The sequence below is a fragment of the Lucilia sericata genome, unplaced genomic scaffold (assembly GCF_015586225.1).
Source record: "Lucilia sericata isolate MDLA Ls3-8-SP2 unplaced genomic scaffold, ASM1558622v1 Contig000987F_arrow, whole genome shotgun sequence".
NCBI classification, from domain to species: Eukaryota; Metazoa; Arthropoda; class Insecta; order Diptera; family Calliphoridae; genus Lucilia; species Lucilia sericata.
This window is the reverse complement of record NW_023994970.1, coordinates 20043-42877: the sequence shown is the minus strand read 5'-3', so window position 1 is coordinate 42877 and position 22835 is coordinate 20043. Positions and strand designations below refer to the sequence as shown.

The 22835-nt window shown below is 32.5% G+C and overlaps 1 protein-coding gene across 1 annotated transcript in view; it reads left to right on the top strand.

Annotated features, from left to right (window-relative positions):
* Positions 1 to 21091, top strand: part of LOC119609468 (zinc finger protein Elbow) — a 94257-nt gene extending 73166 nt beyond the window's left edge. The window contains exon 3 of the mRNA XM_037964272.1: positions 19237 to 21091. Within this exon, the coding sequence (XP_037820200.1) occupies positions 19237 to 20808 (1572 nt within the window). The 3' untranslated portion in view covers positions 20809 to 21091. The remainder of the gene's footprint in view (positions 1 to 19236) is intronic.
* The last annotated feature ends 1744 nt before the right edge of the window (positions 21092 to 22835 follow it).

Here is a 22835-nt window from a genome sequence, read left to right as displayed (position 1 = left end):
ATTGCGCGGGCTTTAAGAGGTTACGGATTGGAATGGGTCAATAGTTGATGGAGACTGCTTTTTAAATAATGGCATCTTTCATGACATCATAAGGGTGGTCACCTTACGGTATACCGCAAGATTGATTTCATCTGATGTTGGGGTAGTCTCCCCTTCTATCTGAACGGAATTAGCTAAGGGATTCAAATTTTCTATAAATTTTCACAATAAGATAACACTTTCGTTTATCCCCCACACAAGGGGGTGTATTAAGCGAAATTAAAACATTTCTATTTAAAGATATTACAAAGAAAGCCTTTTGCTAATGATTTATTTTCTTTTTTTTTTTGTTTCAGGTATGTATTAAAGTATTAAATATGGATCTATCCTTATACAAGTTGGTAAGAAGATTTGCGTTTACATTAAAGTTATAAGTACTATAGTGTTTATAAGTGAATTATTGACTTTCAAGTCCTTATCTGAAGGGGACTTTCTTGGGGACTACAGTCAAATGAGGCTCCATCATTACGAAAATTGTCAGTAACATTTAAACTTGTACAAAACTAAGTTGTGATGATAAAACATTTAACATAATTAACATGAGCTAAAGAGCCCTATACAGGGGGGGGGGGTTTAGTTGTAATAACGAACCGATTTCAATCATTTGCCGTGCTTGGGCTAAGTGAAATGTATGTGTCAAATTTTTCTCAAATTATCTAGAAAATTGCGACCTTTAGCGTGAGTACAAGGTTTACATGGACACACAGACAGATGGTCAGACGGACAGATGGACAGACGGACAGATGGACAGATGGACAGACGGACAGATGGACAGATGGACAGACAGACAGACGACTTAGCAAGTATTTATGAGTCGTTTCGTATACTTTAAGATGCAATATTTTCGGGTTTTATAAACATCAGCATCAGTCTAGGATGCGGCTAAACGGATTCTTGTTCCGTGACAACTATCCAAGGAGGCTATTAAAAAATGTGCCTTTAATATCGTACAAATGAATAAACTTATCCAATTCTTAGATCAGTTTCATGTTTAGATCAACCCCATTCTATTTAACAGATGAATACCCTTTTCTAAGGTGATACACCTTTGGGTTAAATTATGTTTCCATTAACACGATAAATAGTTCCCAAAAGGATGTTATCTGAGAAAAGACATATATCTCTCAACTATGCAGACGATGTAGTTTTACTTCTTAGTGATTTGGAATGAAAGAATAGGTTCTGAATGGTGCCTTAGCCTGGACTCGACTGAGAGGACTGAGCTTGATAAGACCAGTAAAGTTAAGTACTGAACCCTTAACTGTCTGAAATTTATTTATTTTCGATGTAATCGCTAATCGGGAAATGTAATCTCTGATTGGAAGTGTAGTCCCCAATCGGGAAGTGTAATCTCTAATCGGGAAGTGTAATCCCTAATCGGGAAGTGTAATTCCTAATCGGGAAGTGTAATTCCTGATCGGTAATCTTTTCCGATGATATTTCAGTTGGCTAATAAAAGAGCTATTAAGGCCAAATATAAGAATTTAACCTCCTAAATGCTATATAGTACGACTCAATGAGAGAGGATTTAGACGCATGTGCCAGAGAATCCCACTCATCCACATGAAATAATGAGATAACCCAAACAATGGGAGATTGAGAAGTTTGATCATTAGCAAGCAAGTTTAAGGTGAGATTGTTGCAATGCAACTTAATAGAATTGGTAGAGCAGAATATAAAGAAGGCCGAGCAAATGGTGAAGCACTTTCTGTCATCGTCAAAACTATATCGAAATTAGATTCAAACACAATGTTACACTGAATGTAACAACCCTAAGAAACATTGATTGGACAATTTTTAAGGAATTGCCTCTATGATAGTTTCATGTTACAACAGCAAGAGGCATGCAGGAGATATACATGTCCATCATATGATCTATTTAGCATGCTTTGAGTAAGATCTTACTAAGATTCTCCTATTAAATTGAAATTGTTAACAAAGTTTAAGACATTATTTTGCAACTTTTTATAGAGATACTAGAACATTTCACAAAATTATGAGATCATAAGCCCTTTTGGGGGGGTTGTATCGGTTGTATGTGGGCTAGGGGAAAAAATGGATCGATTTCAATCATGCCAAATTGCACAAAATTATCTTCAAAATTGCGATCTGTAGCTTGCGCACAAGATTTACATGGACACAGGCTACGGACGGACGGACAGACACACACAGACAGAAAGGCAGACGGATGGACATAGCTTAATCAACTCAGAAAGCGATTCTAAGCCGATTGTTTTACTTTAAGGTGGGTGTAGGATCAATATTTTTGAATGTTACAAACATCAGCACAAACGCATAATACCCTCCCCACTATAGTGGTAAAGACCTAAATGAAAAATCGATTTAAATTTTTTCATCGCACAAAACAAAATGAATAGCATTTATGTCAAATTATGACAGGCGTCATAATTTGTTCGCCTAAAAATGATGGGTTTTAAGTCATATTTTATTTATTTGTTTTATAATAGTAAATACTGTTTGCTATTTTTTCGTTTGCTATTTTGTTTTATTCCGACAACGAGTTTCATGCCAAAAAAATAAATAATTTCATATTTGGAGTATTAGAAAAGTAGCAAAAGAAATATGACATGTTTTTGAAATATTTATTTTTTGCGACAAAAATTTATTATTGTTATTTATTTGTATTTGTTTTTTGGCTTTATTTTCATTCGTTTTATGTCCCATTATTGTGCTCATCAGAAGTATGTAGATTTGTTTGGTTTTTTTTGTGATTTTTTTTTTTTTTTTGTTTCAAATATTTATCAAAATATTCACACTTGCCAACACTAGAGGATTTTGAGTTGATTTTTTGTTATTGTTGTTGTGCTGTGTTTTGTGTGCGCTATATAAATGTATATTATTGTACTTTTTGACAGCCGTACAATGGCATGTCAACACATCAAGGTTGCCAACTGTCAAAGTGTTGTATATGCTAAAAAGCTTATGTACTTTTTTTATTTATTTTTCGTTTTATTTGTTGTTGTTTTTGTGATTAATAACACGCGGCGTAAGACGTTACTGTTTTGAGTTTTGAATCAAAAATTTTGAAACTTTGATCCTAAACAAAGGGCTTGGTATTCGGATAAGAATTGGCCCAACCAGCGAAAAAGCAGATAGTGAAATATTCTTCACATAACCAAAATTTCTCTTCTTTTGGAAGAAACTTCAAAACCAACCACATTTGTTATACCTTTCCAAGAAGTCATACCCATTAATTTTCTCCTTTCGTGTAGTTATTTCTACTTACATTTATTTAACACTTTTGCTTTTTTGATTTATAACATTTTCTACATTTTGCTACTTACCAACCAACCAACCAACCAACTACTTGGCTTGGCATGAATTATTTTTGGCTGTTATTTATTTATGACTGCGTGCTGGTAATATGTTTTTCGTTTCCATTTTTTTTCCACTTTTGTCATATTATTTTCTTATTTATGACCGAAAAACATGTAAACTACGAAATAAAAAAATAAATAAATATAACGTTGTCAGCTTGTTCGTTTTTTTTTTGACATTTTCATTTTAGTCATGATTACTAAGGTCTCATATTTCTTTTTATATAAACATATATATTTTTACTTTATATTATTTCTTTCAAGTGTCAAGTGTCATATATTGTCATAGACACATTATAAGGTTTTTCTTTAAAAAGAAATGATTGAATGTATGTATGCCTTCATGTGAATGACATGATTGACAGCACACATACAGCTTTGACATTTGTGAAATGTTTTCAATATTTGTTGTATTTGTGTTGTTTATATAATGAAATTTTTTTTTTCAATTTAATTAAAATTTCTTAAAATATAATTTTGTTTAAACATAGTGGTTTTACAGGGCGTATGAGTGTTAAGGAATTAAATAATAAGTATACGCCGTGTGGTTGTAGGCAAAACCTTATTGGAAATTTTAAATAAAATCAAAATTAATTCAAAACTTTTCTATTAGAAGGAAAATTTTACAAAAGTTTTCTATACAAAGTAAATTTTTTACAAATTGCTATTTTAACGAAAATATTATATAAAATAAATATTTTCTATTAAGAAAAATAAAAAAAAAAAATCATGTAAAAGTTTATATAAAAAGAAAATTTGATGAACAATTTCTAAAGAAAAGAAATTTTGTTGAATATTTTCTAAAAAAAAAAAAAAGAAAATTTGGCGAAAATTTTTCATTAAAAATGTTCTTAAATTTATTGAAAATTTTCTCAAAAGAAAATCTATTCAAAATGTTCTTAAAGAAATTAATTGAAATTTTTCTTAAAAGAAAATTTATTAAAAATGTTCTTTGAAGAAAATCTATTCAAAATGTTTTTAAACTAATTCTAAAAAAAAAAATATTAAACATTTTCTTAAAAGAATATTTATGGGAAATTTTCTTAAAAGAAAATTTATGGAAAATTTTCTTAAAAAGAAAATTTATGGAAAATTTTCTTAAAAGAAAATTTATGGAAAAATTTTCTTAAAGATAATTTATGGAAAATTTTCTTAAAAGAAAATTTATTGAAAATTATCTTAAAAGAAAATTTATGGAAAAATTTTTAAAAAAGAAAATTTATGGAAAATATTCTTAAAAAGAAAATTTATGGAAAATATTCTTAAAAGAAAATTTATATGGAAAATTTTCTTAAAAGAAAATTTATGGAAAATTTTGTTAAAAGAAAAATTTGTGGAAATTTTTCTTAAAAGAGAAATTTATGGAAAATTTTCTTAAAAAATTTTCTTAGTTAGTTAGTTTAGTTAGTAGTTAGTTAGTTAGTTAGTTAGTTAGTTAGTTAGTTAGGTAGTTAGTTAGTTAGTTAGTTAGTTAGTTAGTTAGTTAGTTAGTTAGTTAGTTAGTTAGTTAGTTAGTTAGTTAAGTTAGTTAGTTAGTTAGTTAGTTAGTTAGTTAGTTAGTTAGTTAGTTTAGTTAGTTAGTTAGTTAGTTAGTTAGTTAGTTAGTTAGTTAGTTTTAGTTAGTTAGTTAGTTAGTTAGTAGTTAGTTAGTTCGTTAGTTGTTAGTTAGTTTAGTTAGTTAGTTAGTTGTTAGTAGTTAGTTAGTTAGTTAGTTAGTTAGTTAGTAGTTAGTTAGTTAGTTAGTTAGTTAGTTAGTTAGTTAGTTTAGTTATGTTAGTTAGTTTAGTTAGTTAGTTAGTTAGTTAGTTAGTTTAGTTAGTTAGTTAGTTCGTTCGTTAGTTAGTTAGTTAGTTGTTAGTTAGTTAGTTAGTTTAGTTAGTAGTTAGTTCGTTAGTTAGTTAGTTCTTAGTTCGTTCGTTAGTTCGTTCTTTCGTTATTAGTTCGTTAGTTAGTTCGTTCGTTAGTTAGTTCGTTAGTTAGTTCGTTAGTTAGTTCAGTTTAGTTAGTTAGTTAGTTAGTTAGTTATTTCGTTCGTTGTTGTTGTTTTTTAGTTCGTTCGTTCGTTCGTTTCGTTAGTTGTTGTTCGTTCGTTCGTTCTTCGTTCGTTCGTTTCGTTCGTTCGTTCGTTCGTTTCGTCGTTGTTCGTTCGTTCGTTCGTTCGTTTCGTTTTCGTTCGTTCGTTCGTTTTCGTTCGTTCGTTCGTTCGTTCGTTCGTTCGTTCGTTGTTCGTTCGTTCGTTCGTTCGTCGTTCGTTCGTTCGTTCGTTCGTTCGTTCGTTCGTTTTTCGTTCGTTGTTTAGTTCGTTCGTTCGTTCTTCGTTCGTTCGTTCGTTCTTTCGTTCGTTCGTTCTTCGTTTTTCGTTCGTCGTTCGTTCGTTTCGTTTTTCTCGTTTGCCCTTTGTTTCCCCCTTTCTTCTCCCCCTTTCCTTTTTCCCTCCCTCTCCCCTCTTCCTTTTTCCTTTTCATTTCCCTTTCTTTCTCTTTCTCTACCCCCCTTCCTTGTCTAGCTCTATCTGAATTCCGGATAATCATAAAAACGGAAATTGTGTTTTGTCTGGTATTTGCTGTTGATTTTTTCTTTTCATTTCTCTTTTACTTTTTTAAATGCCAACAAATCTTTTTTTATTATTAAAGGGAAAAAGTGCGATGGTACAAATAACGTTTTTCTTGTTCATCGTTTACCCTTAAGTAGAGTTTTTATGTGTTTGTAAATGTTGTTGTAGTTTATTTTTTCAAATCCGCTTTAGAATACTTTATGTTTAAAAAGATAGAAATCATATTAAATATGGCTGAAAGGAAATTGTTAAGTAGATAATAAATAAAGGTATTAAAAATGTTTAAATATTAAGAAATAATATTAGGATTTTAAATTATAAGTCATATAAAATTGCGTGAAAATAAGGATACAGATAATTTCATTACTTAAAGATATTTTTTTAAAGTTCTCTCTTTAAATACATATTTTTGCAAAATTTCTCATTTTATTAAACTTAATAATATTCCATTATTTTCTACACTTCATATTCGTTTGTTCTCTAACAATAACTGAACATCTAAACACTTGACTTATTCAACAATTTTTCAAGTTTTACATTACATTAATAAATACATGCTTTAAAAATACTTCAACAATCAATAGAAATTTTGTAAAATAAAAAATCATTAAATGTGATACATTTACAAGTTTCAATGTATGTATATGCCGCTTGTTCAATTGTACACTTGAATAAAAACAAAACCAACCAAACATCAACAGCGAAATGAACACGCGTCAATATGAAATTTAATTAAAAATAGAAAATATAAACAAATAATAAAAACTTTTTTATTTTCAATTTCGAAAATAATAATACAGATACTTGATATGATTTCTTGTTTGTATGTGTTGCTGTTGAAACAAATTTCAACTCATCATTATTTCGCTACAATTTTTGCTGTTTTCAAAAGTATTTCTTATGAAGTGTGTACTTAAGTTGTCATTGATTTTAATGAGTACGTATGTATGCATGTAGGGTAATGTAAATATTTATATTTCATGTATTTCAATGTACAATAAGGGAGTTGAAAAGTGAAGGATGAAATTGTAGTGGATGATTAATAGTTAACTGATGACATTATTTATAATAATAGTTGTAACAAGTGTTTTATTTAATAAGCATTTCTTGCGTAATATCACCTCTAGTTCAGTTCTAGTTCAGTTCTAGTTCAGTTCTAGTTCAGTTCTAGTTCAGTTCTAGTTCAGTTCTAGTTCAGTTCTAGTTCAGTTCTAGTTCAGTTCTAGTTCAGTTCTAGTTCAGTTCTAGTTCAGTTCTAGTTCAGTTCTAGTTCAGTTCTAGTTCAGTTCTAGTTCAGTTCTAGTTCAGTTCTAGTTCAGTTCTAGTTCAGTTCTAGTTCAGTTCTAGTTCAGTTCTAGTTCAGTTCTAGTTCAGTTCTAGTTCAGTTCTAGTTCAGTTCTAGTTCAGTTCTAGTTCAGTTCTAGTTCAGTTCTAGTTCAGTTCTAGTTCAGTTCTAGTTCAGTTCTAGTTCTAGTTCTAGTTCAGTTCTAGTTCAGTAGTTCAGTTCTAGTCAGTTCGTTCTAGTTCAGTTTCTAGTTCAGTTCTAGTTCAGTTCTAGTTCAGTTCTAGTTCAGTTCTAGTTCAGTTCTAGTTCAGTTCTAGTTCAGTTCTAGTTCAGTTCTAGTTCAGTTCTAGTTCAGTTCTAGTTCAGTTCTAGTTCAGTTCTAGTTCAGTTCTAGTTTAGTTCTAGTTCAGTTCTAGTTCAGTTCTAGTTCAGTTCTAGTTCAGTTCTAGATCAGTTCTAGTTCAGTTCTAGTTCAGTTCTAGTTCAGTTCTAGTTCAGTTCTAGTTCAGTTCTAGTTCAGTTCTAGTTCAGTTCTAGTTCAGTTCTAGTTCAGTTCTAGTTTAGTTCTAGTTCAGTTCTAGTTCAGTTCTAGTTTAGTTCTAGTTCAGTTCTAGTTCAGTTCTAGTTCAGTTCTAGTTCAGTTCTAGATCAGTTCTAGTTCAGTTCCAGTTCAGTTTTAGTTCGGTTCTAGTTCAGATCTAGTTCAGTTCTAGTTCAGTTCTAGTTCAGTTCTAGTTCAGTTCTAGTTCAGTTCTAGGTCAGTTCTAGTTCAGTTCTAGTTCAGTTCTTGTTCAGTTCTAGTTCAGTTCTAGTTCAGATTTAGTTCAGTTCTAGTTCAGTTCTAGTTCAGTTCTAGTTCAGTTCTAGTTCAGTTCTAGTTCAGTTCTAGTTCAGTTCTAGTTCAGTTCTAGTTCAGTTCTTGTTCAGTTCTAGTTCAGTTCTAGTTCAGATTTAGTTCAGTTCTAGTTCAGTTCTAGTTCAGTTCTAGGTCAGTTCTAGTTCAGTTCTAGTTCAGTTCTAGTTCAGTTCTAGGCATTATAATAAAAACCCGATAAACGCCGGTTATCAAAAGCTGTTATACAGTAAATCACTATTTAACAACTTTCTATCTCTCCCATAAACACTGACCACTATTATAGTTTTCTAATGTCAATATATGCCAAAACTAAATTATGACTAATGCGTCATTATAATCATAAATTTCAATTTTATTACAATATTTAAATGTTGTTATTGTTTGTATAATATAAACAACAAAACAAACAATAATTTTAAGTTCTAAACATTTGTAGATATAAATTTTGTTGTATTTTTATGTCATAAAATTAAAACACTAAACAGCTGGTGTAATAAAATACATTTTGCCGCATGTTGTAAATAAAATTAATACCAGTGGTAGGTTTGTCGTATTTGCGTTATTTTTTATATTCCTATTTTTATAACAAAATATATGACTAACAAGAAAAACCATCATAATTCACAATTTGCAAAAAAAAAAAAAAAAAATTAAAACAGATTATTTGTTTCTCTATATTTATTTTTTATTATTTTACAATTTATTTGAATTATTACCACCCTCTTGAATTGTATTTTTTTAGTCGTTGGTAAAAATTTTTTAGTGAGCTCTAGTAATTTTTAGCCCCCACAATACATAGACTTTGTTAGTGTTTTGTTTTGTCCATATATTTCAAAGCAATTATTTTTGTATAAACGTTACAATTTTTATTTGGCTCCCATGTCATAATTCTTTGTATAGATTTTCATATACATATGAAGATCAGCTAAAATGTGAATAATAGACTTTATTTTTGAAAATTGTGACAATATTTTTAACATTTTTAGTATTTTTGAATACTTTTCATACGACACTCGTACTGTCATATACAAAATACATATAAAAGTGATTTAGTATAAATAATATTGAGAATTTTGAAACCCTTTTGGTTTTTATTTACTCTATATATCAATGTGTTTCCTTGTATATATTGTGGGTATATAATAATTTATAAAATATTGAAGTTTTTATGATACATACAATGGTTTTTGCTATAAATTAAATGGTGTGATAGTTTAATAAATTGGCAAGAGAAATATATCATATATATTTTTTCATTTAGAGGACGCTTATCATCATAATAAATTAAGAGGAGAAATAATATGTATCAAATAGTCTGTCTGTCTGTCTGTCTGTCTGTCTGTCTGTCTGTCTGTCTATCTGTTTGTCTGTCTGTCTGTCTGTCTTTCTGTCTGTCTTTCTGTCTGTAGAAAAAAATTTTCTGAAGATTAAAGATTAAGGATCCAAATCTTAAGAAAATGTTAATGGTTATGACTTCGAAAGGTTTGTTATACAAAAGTCTTGTTGGTCTTTTTAAACGATGGTCTCTTTCTACTACTGGTTGAGCTAGATTCGATTCACCACCGCTCGTTTGTGATACCTATGGAACAGGCATTGTTCGACTTCAACTACCTAATCTCTAAATATCACTGTTCCATTGCATTGCTTCCGAAATGCTTCAAAAGTCTCGCTTCCATTTACAAACTCACAGATGGACACCTATAGGCGTAATCGTTAGATTGAAGTACGTTTCCATTAAATGAGCCAAGTACAAGTTCTTACTTATAGTCGACACTCTGTTGTAAGTTTGTAATAAACCCTAACAAAGTCACATATTCCAATATTGGCAACATCTGTCATATCTAGATAGGTCGTGATCTTCTGCCCATGATTCATCAAGTATCGCATTTATTTCTCATAAACTAGTTCCCAATATTCATTCCCTAAAAGGTCTTTTTGTCTTTAAGGAAACAGCGCCGATTTTATCACAAAATATTGATTTTACCAAGCTTCCGTGCATCTTGCAGTGGAAAGGTCTGACATATCTAGTTATGGCGAGAAAGTCTACCCTTGATTCATTCTATATCTCATTCATTTGACATAAACTTAGTAACAACATTTAGCACCACATTTACTCCTCTGAGGGATCTAAGATTGCCATTACATCAACATACTGAAATATTGATTTCACCATGCATCAGTCCTTAAACCAAACATCTCTTCCCTCTTTAATAACCAACATAAGATAAAGTCCAAAACTCTTAACTGTGGACCCTGTGTTCCGGTGGCATCAGATAGGTTAGGTTCCCAAAAAGAAAACTATCAGTTTATCAGTTACATCTCTCCCCACGATTTGGATCACCTGCACCCCGAAGGGACCTCTTTAATAACCGGCATAAGATAAAGTCAAAAATTCTCAACTGTGGACCCTGTGTTCCGGTGGCACCAGATAGGTTAGGTTCCCTTGTCAAAGAAAACTATCAGTTTAACAGTTACTCTGGATCCTAACAATTTAGTCTCGCAAATAAAGGATTTTGTCTTTCCGATATTCACTTCGGATAAATCCGTTAAGTTGTGCTAACAATGGTTACCTAGCGTGTTGAAATCAGGGCCGAGTATTTGACATTCTCTTAGTCCCAACTCTATATGGGTAGGTTGTTTCTTGCAAGATTCAATCTTCTGCCACGGAGCCCAGTGACCAGTTAACTTTGCAATCGTATTCCATAGATCAATACTTGGAAGGTGTAGCAAGGATGTGTCGGCCATCAGATCTTCGCTCTTTTGCAGGTAAACTCAATTGACCACCAGAATTGTGCATGCCTGTGAGTATCTTCTATTTCTAGTGAAGTACCAGGATCCTCTAGGGTTTTAAAAGGTATGTTTTGATTGACGCAGTCCCTATGATACAGTTCATTGCTTACTGTTTTGTCATATAGTTAGTGGATAACGACTTCTGATTTGAGTCTAATCGCAGGCCTAAGGACAATTTCTTGAACCATTTGGTACATTTAGTAATCAATTCATCAAGTCAGTTATCGATTTTTTTAATTTTTTTGTTTTTATTGCAATTCAAATTTTTAATACAAAGTCCAATTTTAATAAAATGGCAATTAAAAAAAAAACTAAGGGAAGAGGAGCCAAGGGTGAAGAAAAAGGCCAAGGGGGAAGAAAAAGCCAAGGGGAAAAAAATTCCAGGGGGAATAAAAAGCCAAGGGAATAAAAAGGCCAAGGGGAAGAAAAAGTCCAATTTGGGAATAAAAATTCCAAGTTTAACAAAATCCAATTATTAACAAAAATCCAATTTTTAAAAAAAATTCCAATTTTTAATAAAATTCCAATTTTTAATAAAAATTCCAATTTGAATAAAAATTCCAATTTTTAATAAAAAATCTAATTTTTAATAAAAATTTCCAAATTCTAATAAAAATTCCAATTTTTTATAAAAATTTCAATTTTGAGCAAAACCGATCACATTTATTGTCAAAACGTAAAAGCTGTATTTTCGAAACGACGAATACGCTAATAAAACATGCATTCTACGTTCACAAAAGTTTACTTAAGGGCAACGATAATACGAAAATAACAACAACACGCAACTATGGCAATATGCAGTAGGTACATGTTATAATGAGAAGTGAATAGTAAGCACTGTTAAGAGTTAATTGAAGATACATATTAAAAACTTTAAATGTATTATTTTGCGGTATATAAATAAGAAACATGACACATATTATATATCAATGGATAGGTAATAAAATGTAGTTTTTAAAAATGTATGAAATATCATTAAAATTGTTACTAGTTTAAGCACAATAGGCCTTTAAAATTAACATTATTTTGTTACAAATATTCTTTAATCATTGTTATCCTAATGAATGCAAATTAAGTTAAGTTTAACATTTAAAATATTTGCCTTAATTAACACCAGCCTAAACTAGTGTTCAAAACATTAACTGCAACTCCTAAATATTTGTTATTTTTACTCTTAAACTTAATTATACACATTTAACTAAATAGTTAAACATGCATACTTTTGTTTACAAACATTATGAAAAATGTAAACATTTGTTTTTTTTTTTTTTTTTTGTTAAACCTTTAAAATGTTTGTTTTTTCAGTATTTACATCCACATGTCAGTCTGTACGTCCGTCTGCTAGTCTACTCTTTGTGTCTTTTTCAGTTTATTTGATTTATAATGAATAATGTTTGCCTTATTGTGTGTGTGTGTTACACGTATTGTTGTTTACATAAAGTATTTATATGGGTGTAAATTTTGCACAGTTTTTACACCTTAACAAGTATTTTATGATTGTTTACTTTTTGTTTAAATATATGTATGTATGTATGAATGTAGCTCTAGACATGTGTTAAAAAGTTAATGATAAGTTTTTACAATACTCTACATAAGGAATGTAATAATTTTAGTAGACTTTAAAAAACTTTAAAATTTTACTCGTTTTGAAGTCCTTTATTAAATGTAAATAAAATTCCTTTGTTTTCGAAAACAACAATTTAATTTCCTCAACTAATATTTATTTATAAGAAAAACCAAACAAATAGGGTTCTTATCACAGTAATTCAAAAAGCAAAGTTTTCATCGCCATTTTGGAAAGTTTTGTCAAATCTCAACTAGACTCAACTCAACTTAACTAGAACTGAACTAGAACTGAACTAGAACTGAACTAGAACTGAACTGGAACTGAACTAGAACTGAACTAGAACTGAACTAGAACTGAACTAGAACTGAACTAGAACTGAACTAGAACTGAACTAGAACTGAACTAGAACTGAACTAGAACTGAACTAGAACTGAACTAGAACTGAACTAGAACTGAACTAGAACTGAACTAGAACTGAACTAGAACTGAACTAGAACTGAACTAGAACTGAACTAGAACTGAACTAGAACTGAACTAGAACTGAACTAGAACTGAACTAGAACTGAACTAGAACTGAACTAGAACTGAACTAGAACTGAACTAGAACTGAACTAGAACTGAACTAAAACTGAACTTGAACTGAACTAGAACTGAACTAGAACTGAACTAGAACTGAACTATAACTGAACTAGAACTGAACTAGAACTGAACTATAACTGAACTAGAACTGAACTAGAACTAAACTATAACTGAACTAGAACTGAACTAGAACTGAACTAGAACGAACTAAAACTGAACGAACTGAACTAGAACTGAACTAGAACTAGAACTGAACTAGAACTGAACTAGAACTGAACTAGAACTGAACTAGAACTGAACTAGAACTGAACTAGAACTGAACTAGAACTGAACTAGAACTGAACTAGAACTGAACTAGAACTGAACTAGAACTGAACTAGAACTGAACTAGAACTGAACTAGAACTGAACTAGAACTGAACTAGAACTGAACTAGAACTGAACTAGAACTGAACTAGAACTGAACTAGAACTGAACTAGAACTGAACTAGAACTGAACTAGAACTGAACTAGAACTGAACTAGAACTGAACTAGAACTGAACTAGAACTGAACTAGAACTGAACTAGAACTGAACTAGAACTGAACTAGAACTGAACTAGAACTGAACTAGAACTGAACTAGAACTGAACTAGAACTGAACTAGAACTGAACTAGAACTGAACTAGAACTGAACTAGAACTGAACTAGAACTGAACTAGAACTGAACTAGAACTGAACTAGAACTGAAACTAGAACTGAACTAGAACTGAACTAGAACTGAACTAGAACTGAACTAGAACTGAACTAGAACTGAACTAGAACTGAACTAGAACTGAACTAGAACTGAACTAGAACTGAACTAGAACTGAACTAGAACTGAACTAGAACTGAACTAGAACTGAACTAGAACTGAACTAGAACTGAACTAGAACTGAACTAGAACTGAACTAGAACTGAACTAGAACTGAACTAGAACTGAACTAGAACTGAACTAGAACTGAACAAGAACTGAACTAGAACTGAACTAGAACTGAACTAGAACTGAACTAGAACTGAACTAGAACTGAACTAGAACTGAACTAGAACTGAACTAGAACTGAACTAGAACTGAACTAGAACTGAACTAGAACTGAACTAGAACTGAACTAGAACTGAACTAGAACTGAACTAGAACTGAACTAGAACTGAACTAGAACTGAACTAGAACTGAACTAGAACTGAACTAGAACTGAACTAGAACTGAACTAGAACTGAACTAGAACTGAACTAGAACTGAACTAGAACTGAACTAGAACTGAACTAGAACTGAACTAGAACTGACCTAGAACTGAACTAGAATCGAACTAGAACTGAGCAGTTAGTTATTATCATCTTTTGGAACAAAATTTACATGGATACACATCTCAAGACCATAATTTTTAGTATCGCTTTGATAAACAACACTTAAATACATAAAAACTCAACATTAAGATATAAATTGCTGATATAACAAATTTATTTATTTCTGTTTTTTTTTTTTGTATATGACTACAAATCTTCCTTTCTCTGTAAGCTATTTGCTACAAAAGCCATGAAAATACATTAAGTCATAAATTTTGTGACTTATCCATAAATACATACAATCTATATATTCGCACAAGAAGAAGTATGTACCAAAAAAAAAAAGTATAAAATAATTGCGTCATAAATTAACAAACAAATAAAAACATAAAAACTGAAACCATTGTTGTTCGTATGGATGTACAAGTACCCAGTTACACTCCACAGCAATACAACAATGCTCCCCCATTATCTCCACTTTATCTAGCTCTTGTGGTGCTGCTACTCTAAAAGGAAGAAAACAAAAATATAAAACCGAAAATAATCCAACAATAACAAAGTGTCTGGGTACTTAATGGTAATAAAAATTCGCAACACCAGAACATTAAATAAAATTATATGCAGTAAATGAGTTACGAGTCATGATGACGCTAAAAACGCTTTTGATACCAACAATACATACATACTTCCCGCTTTAGAGCAGCAGCAGAGGCAGCGAAAATATCATAAAAAAATTATAGCTTTATGATAAATATGCTGCATATTTCTGTGACACTCTAAGAATCTTAACTTTAAAACCAAAAGGAACTATTTTGGTGAATGGAAAAGAAAAACATTTTGAATATTTCTGTCGGGGACAAATTTCGATACATTTGATATAAAATTTTTTTATAAATGTTCTGTTTATAGAAAATTATTCACAATTTCTCTATATATAGAAAACAATTGAAAAGTTTAAAAATTTCTTTAAATCAGTCTCCATCAAAATCTGCCAATAAACAACAACAGCTATAAACAAAAGTAATTTGGCTATAAGAATCATAAAGTACCAATGACATTAGCGTAAAAAGTCATAAATTTCTTATCGCTACACCAGACCCATTCCTCTTATATGTATTCGTATTCACATAAACATAAATAAAGTTAGACCCCAAAATGAACTTGATAATCAAACATTGAAAATTACTGTTTTTCTGTGTATGTATTATGGATTTACGCATGAAATCGTAAACTTTGTGTTTATAACTTCTAAACTGTCAGAATTATGACTCAAAAGAAAGATTAAATTGACACTAAATATTATATTACTGTTGTTGTATTTTTCCCAAGAATATGACGAGTGTTTTTATGGTTGATGTTGTAAAACAATTTTTTATGATTTAGATTTTGTTGTTCAGTTTGCTCAGTGTTTATTTTTAAGGGTGTGATTAAGTGAATAAATACTAGTTGTTGGTTATGTAGTCACGTTTTGCCAGTTAAGGGAACTGTATATAAATTTTTTTTTAGGAGGGTCATTTAAAATTTTTGAAGAATCGTAAAATAACTTAGTTTTCAACTGAACAAGAACTGAACTAGAACTGAACTAGAACTGAACTAGAACTGAACTAGAACTGAACTAGAACTGAACTAGAACTGAACTGAACTAGAACTGAACTAGAACTGAACTAGAACTGAACTAGAACTGAACTAGAACTGAACTAGAACTGAACTAGAACTGAACTAGAACTGAACTAGAACTGAACTAGAACTGAACTAGAACTGAACTAGAACTGAACTAGAACTGAACTAGAACTGAACTAGAACTGAACTAGAACTGAACTAGAACTGAACTAGAACTGAACTAGAACTGAACTAGAACTGAACTAGAACTGAACTAGAACTGAACTAGAACTGAACTAGAACTGAACTAGAACTGAACTAGAACTGAACTAGAACTGAACTAGAACTGAACTAGAACAGAACTAGAACAGAACTAGAACAGAACTAGAACAGAACTAGAACAGAACTAGAACAGAACTAGAACAGAACTAGAACAGAACTAGAACAGAACTAGAACAGAACTAGAACAGAACTAGAACAGAACTAGAACTGAACTAGAACTGAACTAGAACTGAACTAGAACTGAACTAGAACTGAACTAGAACTGAACTAGAACTGAACTAGAACTAGAACTGAACTAGAACTGAACTAGAACTGAACTAGAACTGAACTAGAACTGAACTAGAACTGAACTAGTACTGAACTAGAACAGAACTAGAACAGAACTAGAACTGAACTAGAACAGAACTAGAACAGAACTAGAACTGAACTAGAACTGAACTAGAACAGAACTAGAACAGAACTAGAACAGAACTAGAACAGAACTAGAACAGAACTAGAACAGAACTAGAACAGAACTAGAACAGAACTAGAACAGAACTAGAACAGAACTAGAACAGAACTAGAACAGAACTAGAACAGAACTAGAACAGAACTAGAACAGAACTAGAACAGAACTAGAACAGAACTAGAACTAGAACAGAACTAGAACTAGAACAGAACTAGAACAGAACTAGAACTGAACTAGAACTAAACTAGAACTAGAACTGAACTAGAACTGAACTAGAACTGAACTAGAACTGAACTAGAACTGAACTAGAACTGAACTAGAACTGAACTGAACTAGAACTGAACTAGAACTGAACTAGAACTGAACTAGAACTGAACTAGAACAGAACTAGAACAGAACTAGAACGGAACTAGAACAGAACTAGAACATAACTAGAACAGAACTAGAACAGAACTAGAACAGAACTAGAACAGAACTAGAACAGAACTAGAACAGAACTAGAACAGAACTAGAACAGAACTAGAACAGAACTAGAACAGAACTAGAACAGAACTAGAACAGAACTAGAACAGAACTAGAACAGAACTAGAACAGAACTAGAACAGAACTAGAACAGAACTAGAACAGAACTAGAACAGAACTAGAACAGAACTAGAACAGAACTAGAACAGAACTAGAACAGGACTAGAACAGAACAGAACTAGAACAGAACTAGAACAGAACTAGAACAGAACTAGAACAGAACTAGAACAGAACTAGAACAGAACTAGAACAGAACTAGAACAGAACTAGAACAGAACTAGAACAGAACTAGAACAGAACTAGAACAGAACTAGAACAGAACTAGAACAGAACTAGAACAGAACTAGAACAGAACTAGAACAGAACTAGAACAGAACTAGAACAGAACTAGAACAGAACTAGAACAGAACTAGAACAGAACTAGAACAGAACTAGAACAGAACTAGAACAGAACTAGAACAGAACTAGAACAGAACTAGAACAGAACTAGAACAGAACTAGAACAGAACTAGAACAGAACTAGAACAGAACTAGAACAGAACTAGAACAGAACTAGAACAGAACTAGAACAGAACTAGAACAGAACTAGAACAGAACTAGAACAGAACTAGAACAGAACTAGAACAGAACTAGAACAGAACTAGAACAGAACTAGAACAGAACTAGAACAGAACTAGAACAGAACTAGAACAGAACTAGAACAGAACTAGAACAGAACTAGAACAGAACTAGAACAGAACTAGAACAGAACTAGAACAGAACTAGAACAGAACTAGAACAGAACTAGAACAGAACTAGAACAGAACTAGAACTAGAACAGAACTAGAACAGAACTAGAACAGAACTAGAACAGAACTAGAACAAACTAGACAGAACTAGAACAGAACTAGAACAGAACTAGAACAGATCTAGAACAGAACTAGAACAGAACTAGAACAGAACTAGAACAGAACTAGAACAGAACTAGAACAGAACTAGAACAGAACTAGAACTGAACTAGAACTGAACTAGGAACTGAACTAGAACAGAACTAGAACAGAACTAGAACAGAACTAGAACAGAACTAGAACAGAACTAGAACAGAACTGGAACAGAACTAGAACAGAACTAGAACAGAACTAGAACAGAACTAGCACAGAACTAGAACAGAACTAGAACAGAACTAGAACAGAACTAGAACAGAACTAGAACAGAACTAGAACAGAACTAGAACAGAACTAGAACAGAACTAGAACAGAACTAGAACAGAACTAGAACAGAACTAGAACAGAACTAGAACAGAACTAACAGAACTAGAACGGAACTAGAACAGAACTAGAGCTGAACTAAAACTAGAAATGAACTAGAACTGAACCTGAACTAGAACAAAATTCTCTTCAAACAAACCGTTAATTTTTGTCCCACTCTTTTTTAAATGCTTTTGAAAAAGTACCGCCGATTGCAATTGTCAAACCCCCGTTAGCAGTTATTAAATACTAAACAAATAAACTGTACAACTTTTTATTTATTAACATGAAATGTCATTTAAGTCTATTAAAATTTATGACCCACCCATTAAACGCTAACCCACTAAAGATAAGCGAATTTTTAATGGCCAGCCTAATAAACAAATAAATTAAAATTTGTTTTTTTTTTAATAATGAAATACTTAAACTTATATTAACAGTAAACAGTCTTATAATAAAAGTTTACTTATAGTATTTATAAGGCCTACACACACACACACGAATATCACTGAAAGTAAATCATAAATCTAATTACAAAACAAAGTCAATACAATAAACAATATACAAATAATTTAATCGTAAAAATTTGCAATTGTTGACATCTAGTGATGCCCGGTCCGCTTTGCAGGCCCATGATTAGGTATGTGGACTCTACACGTAGAATCTACATACATACTATAAACATATCAAGGTTTATGTGTAATTAAATGAAAACTTCGACGCCATTCTGTGCTATTAGGTGCCTTATTTCCTCTTTTTTATATAGAATAAATCTTGAACTAGTTGAGTTCTAGTGCAGTTCTTAATTAATTGATTGATTAATTAACCCCCTTTTCCTCTTTTATTTCCAGCTGGATACCAAAAGCAGTCCTTTGGCACTGCTGGCTCAAACATGCAGTGCAATTGGTGCCGATACCACAAATCCCAAATTGCTGGCAGCAAATATAGAAAAGGCCACCAAAGCTCATAAATCATCATCTTCCTCATCACTGGATAATCGTGACAAATCATCACCGCTCAGTAGTCATTCATCGGTATCAACGGGTTCGGTAGAGCAGCAGCAGCAGCAACAACAGCAACAGCCTACACAACAGCAACAGCCCATAAAATGTAGTTTTAAACCCTATGAAACCAATAACAATCACATACGTGAGCGTTTAGATAATGACAACGAGCAGGCAACGAATCTAACACAAAGCCATAGTCAAAATAGAGTGAAAACACCAAAAACTAGTAGTAATAGTTTAGGACAAAATGGTTTACAAAATCGCTGTGATTCCAATCAGTCGGCCAGTTCACAAAGAGGTGATTCACCGGCTATAAATGGTGGTCTGAGAAGAACTCCTTCCTTAGTAACCAGTCAACAGGAATTAACAACGTCACAGCATCACCAGCAGCAGCAGCAACAACAACAGTCGCAGCATCACTCTCAAGTTAGAAGTCAAAATAGTCCAGCTCATCAAAAAGCCAAAGAAACAGCAATGAATGGTGGTGGTGGTAGTAGTGTAGCTTCCGCCACCACTACTATGTCAGCAACTAGTCCTACACATTCCACCACCACCGCTGCAACATCAACTAGACTACAGGCCACTTCAGAAGCTGCTTATGCTGCCGCTTCCAAAGAGGCTAGTTATGTGAAAGCTTTACAGGCAGCTGCAGCTGCTGGACAGGGTAATAGTAGTGCAGCAGCTTCCTACTATCCGGGTTATCCCGCCAGCATGTCCTATCCCATGGATTTAATGGCGGCTAGTGCTTTAATGTCTCCTCATCATCCCATGTTTAAGGCTGCTGCTTTGAATCCTTATTTGAATTATGCAAGACTGAAAGGTCTAGATATGCCGCCAAATATATGTCGGGATCCTTATTGTACCGGCTGTCCCTCCAGTCCTCATTTCCTGAATAAAGCCGCTGGTCAACCCTGTCCAGCTGGCTGTCCCCAGTGTGAAAGGGAGGGTAAATCTACTGGCAGTTCATCTAGTGCCGCTGCAGCTGCTGCTGCCGCTTCTTCATATCATGCTCAATTGGCTGCTTTGGCAGCTGCTTCACAAATGCCTTATGTTTGTTCTTGGATAGGTGGCGATACACCGTATTGTGGCAAACGTTTTGCCACCTCCGATGAACTGTTTCAACATTTACGTACACACACCGCTTCGCTACCCGAATCTGTTTTGACTGCCGCCGCTCAAGGTGGCATACCGCCAAATCATCCTCTGTTTCAACGTACATATCCCACACCCCCGTTAAGTCCTCTATCAGCGGCCCGCTATCATCCCTACGGCAAACCGTCCATGTTACCACCTTCTCTAGCCGGTGCACCGCCTGGTTCATTGGCCAGTCTGCAAATGCAACAACATCCTGCTTTAGCTCAATATTTCTCTCCCTACTCGCTTTATGGTCCCCGCATGGGTTCTTCACATCCATAGTAGAAGTAAATTTACAACAAAAACCTAAAATTTTTTAAATATTAAAATTTTCTTTTTTGCAATTCATAACAATTCAGTCAAATACAAAACATATATTACACTTATCTTAATAGATATTTTTGTTTTAAAATTGTATTTTTATTTAATTTAATTTTTGTTTTCTATTTTGTGAAACTAAAAGCTAGTGATGTTAGTTAAGCATTATTGTAAAATATTTGAATTATTTATTAAATAATTAATTACTAAAAAAAACACACACACACTTTATTGTCCAAATATTAAATAACGTAAAACTAAAGAAAAATATTGTACATTGTAAATGTTTTTTTTTTTCAATAATTTATTTAAGTATAAATATAAACTAATTGAACGTACATATGTATTTTAAAAAAACACACACAAACAAAAATAATAAATTAAATAAAATATAAAAGAAAAAAAATTCAATAAAAATAATTAAAATCAAATTAAAACAAATGTGTATGTTGTTTTTATACCCACCATCAAAAAAGATGGGGGTATATTGATTTTGTCATTCCGTGTGTAACACATCGAAATATTGTTCACAGACCCCATTAAGTATATATATTCTGGGACCTCGTAGGATTCTAAGACGATCTAGCTATGTCCGCCCGTCTGTCTGTTGTTGGCACGATAGCGTCCACAAAAAAATAGATATTGAAATGAAATTTTCCCAAAATATTTTTTATTGATCAGAAATGTTTGGTATTGAAAATGGACAAAATCGGTCAAAGATTTCACATAGCCCCCATACAAATGTACCCCCCGGAATATTGTGTAAAAAGCTTCAAACATTCACAAATTCGTTGTTTTTGAAGCAAATGCCACAAAGCCAGTTTTTTGACTTCCCAAATAAAGTTCTGAATTATGGCGGACATAGGACCACAATAGGCCCTACCCCCCATATAAGGTCCCCTTTTGAAAATGACTAAAATGCTGATTACTGGCTTTAACATACGAATATAGCGATGAAATTTGACACACATAGGTTTCATGCAAGCCAATATCCATCCACCAAACTATATGTGGATCGGTCCATAATTGACCCTACCCCCCATATAAGGTCACCTTCAGAAAATTACTTTAACGCTCATTATAGGCGTAAAAATACGAGTATAGCGATGAAATTTGACGTAAGTATGTTTTATATGGGTGCAAATCTCTCCACCAAATTTTATGTGGATCGGTCCATAATTGACCCTACCACCCATATAAGGTCCCCTCCATAAAATTACTTTAACGCTCTTTACTGGCTTAAAAATGCGAGTATAGCGATGAAATTTCACAGAAGTAAGTCTTATGTGAGCCAAAATCTTTCTACCAAATTTTATGTGGATCGGTCCATATTTGGCCCTACCCCCCATATAAGGTCCCCTTCAGAAAATGACGAGTATTGAGAAGAAATTTGACGTAAATAAGTATCTTTCACACCAAATTGTATGCGGATCGGGTCTTAAATGACCCTATCCCCCATATAAGGTCCCCAACAGAAAATTACTTTAACGCACATTACTGGCCTAAAAAAACGACTAAAGCGATGAAATTCGATATAGTTTTGTATGAGCTAACATCTCTCTACAAAATTTTGTGGGGATCGGTCATAATTGACCCTACCCTTCATTTAAGGTCCCCATCAGAAAGTCACTTAAACGTCACCCATTAATGGACCTCTTTCAAATATTACCCTGATGTTCTCATTAATATCGATATATAATAATAAAATATTCAAAATATCAAAGTTTTTTTATATGGCAGTGATTTGATGGTGGGTATATAAGATTCGGCATAGCCCAATATAACACTCTTACTTGTTTTAATTAGAGTGAAATAAGATAGAGAATGTAGCTAGAACGCCTCAGATTCTTAGCCTCATTTAGTTTGCATAATACCTGAATACTTGCTACTTTGAATTCAATACTCCATGAACATTGTAGTCATTGGGAGCAACTCAAGCGGCAATTTTAAAACAATTGCGATCAACATAATACATTCAAAAGATGGACCAT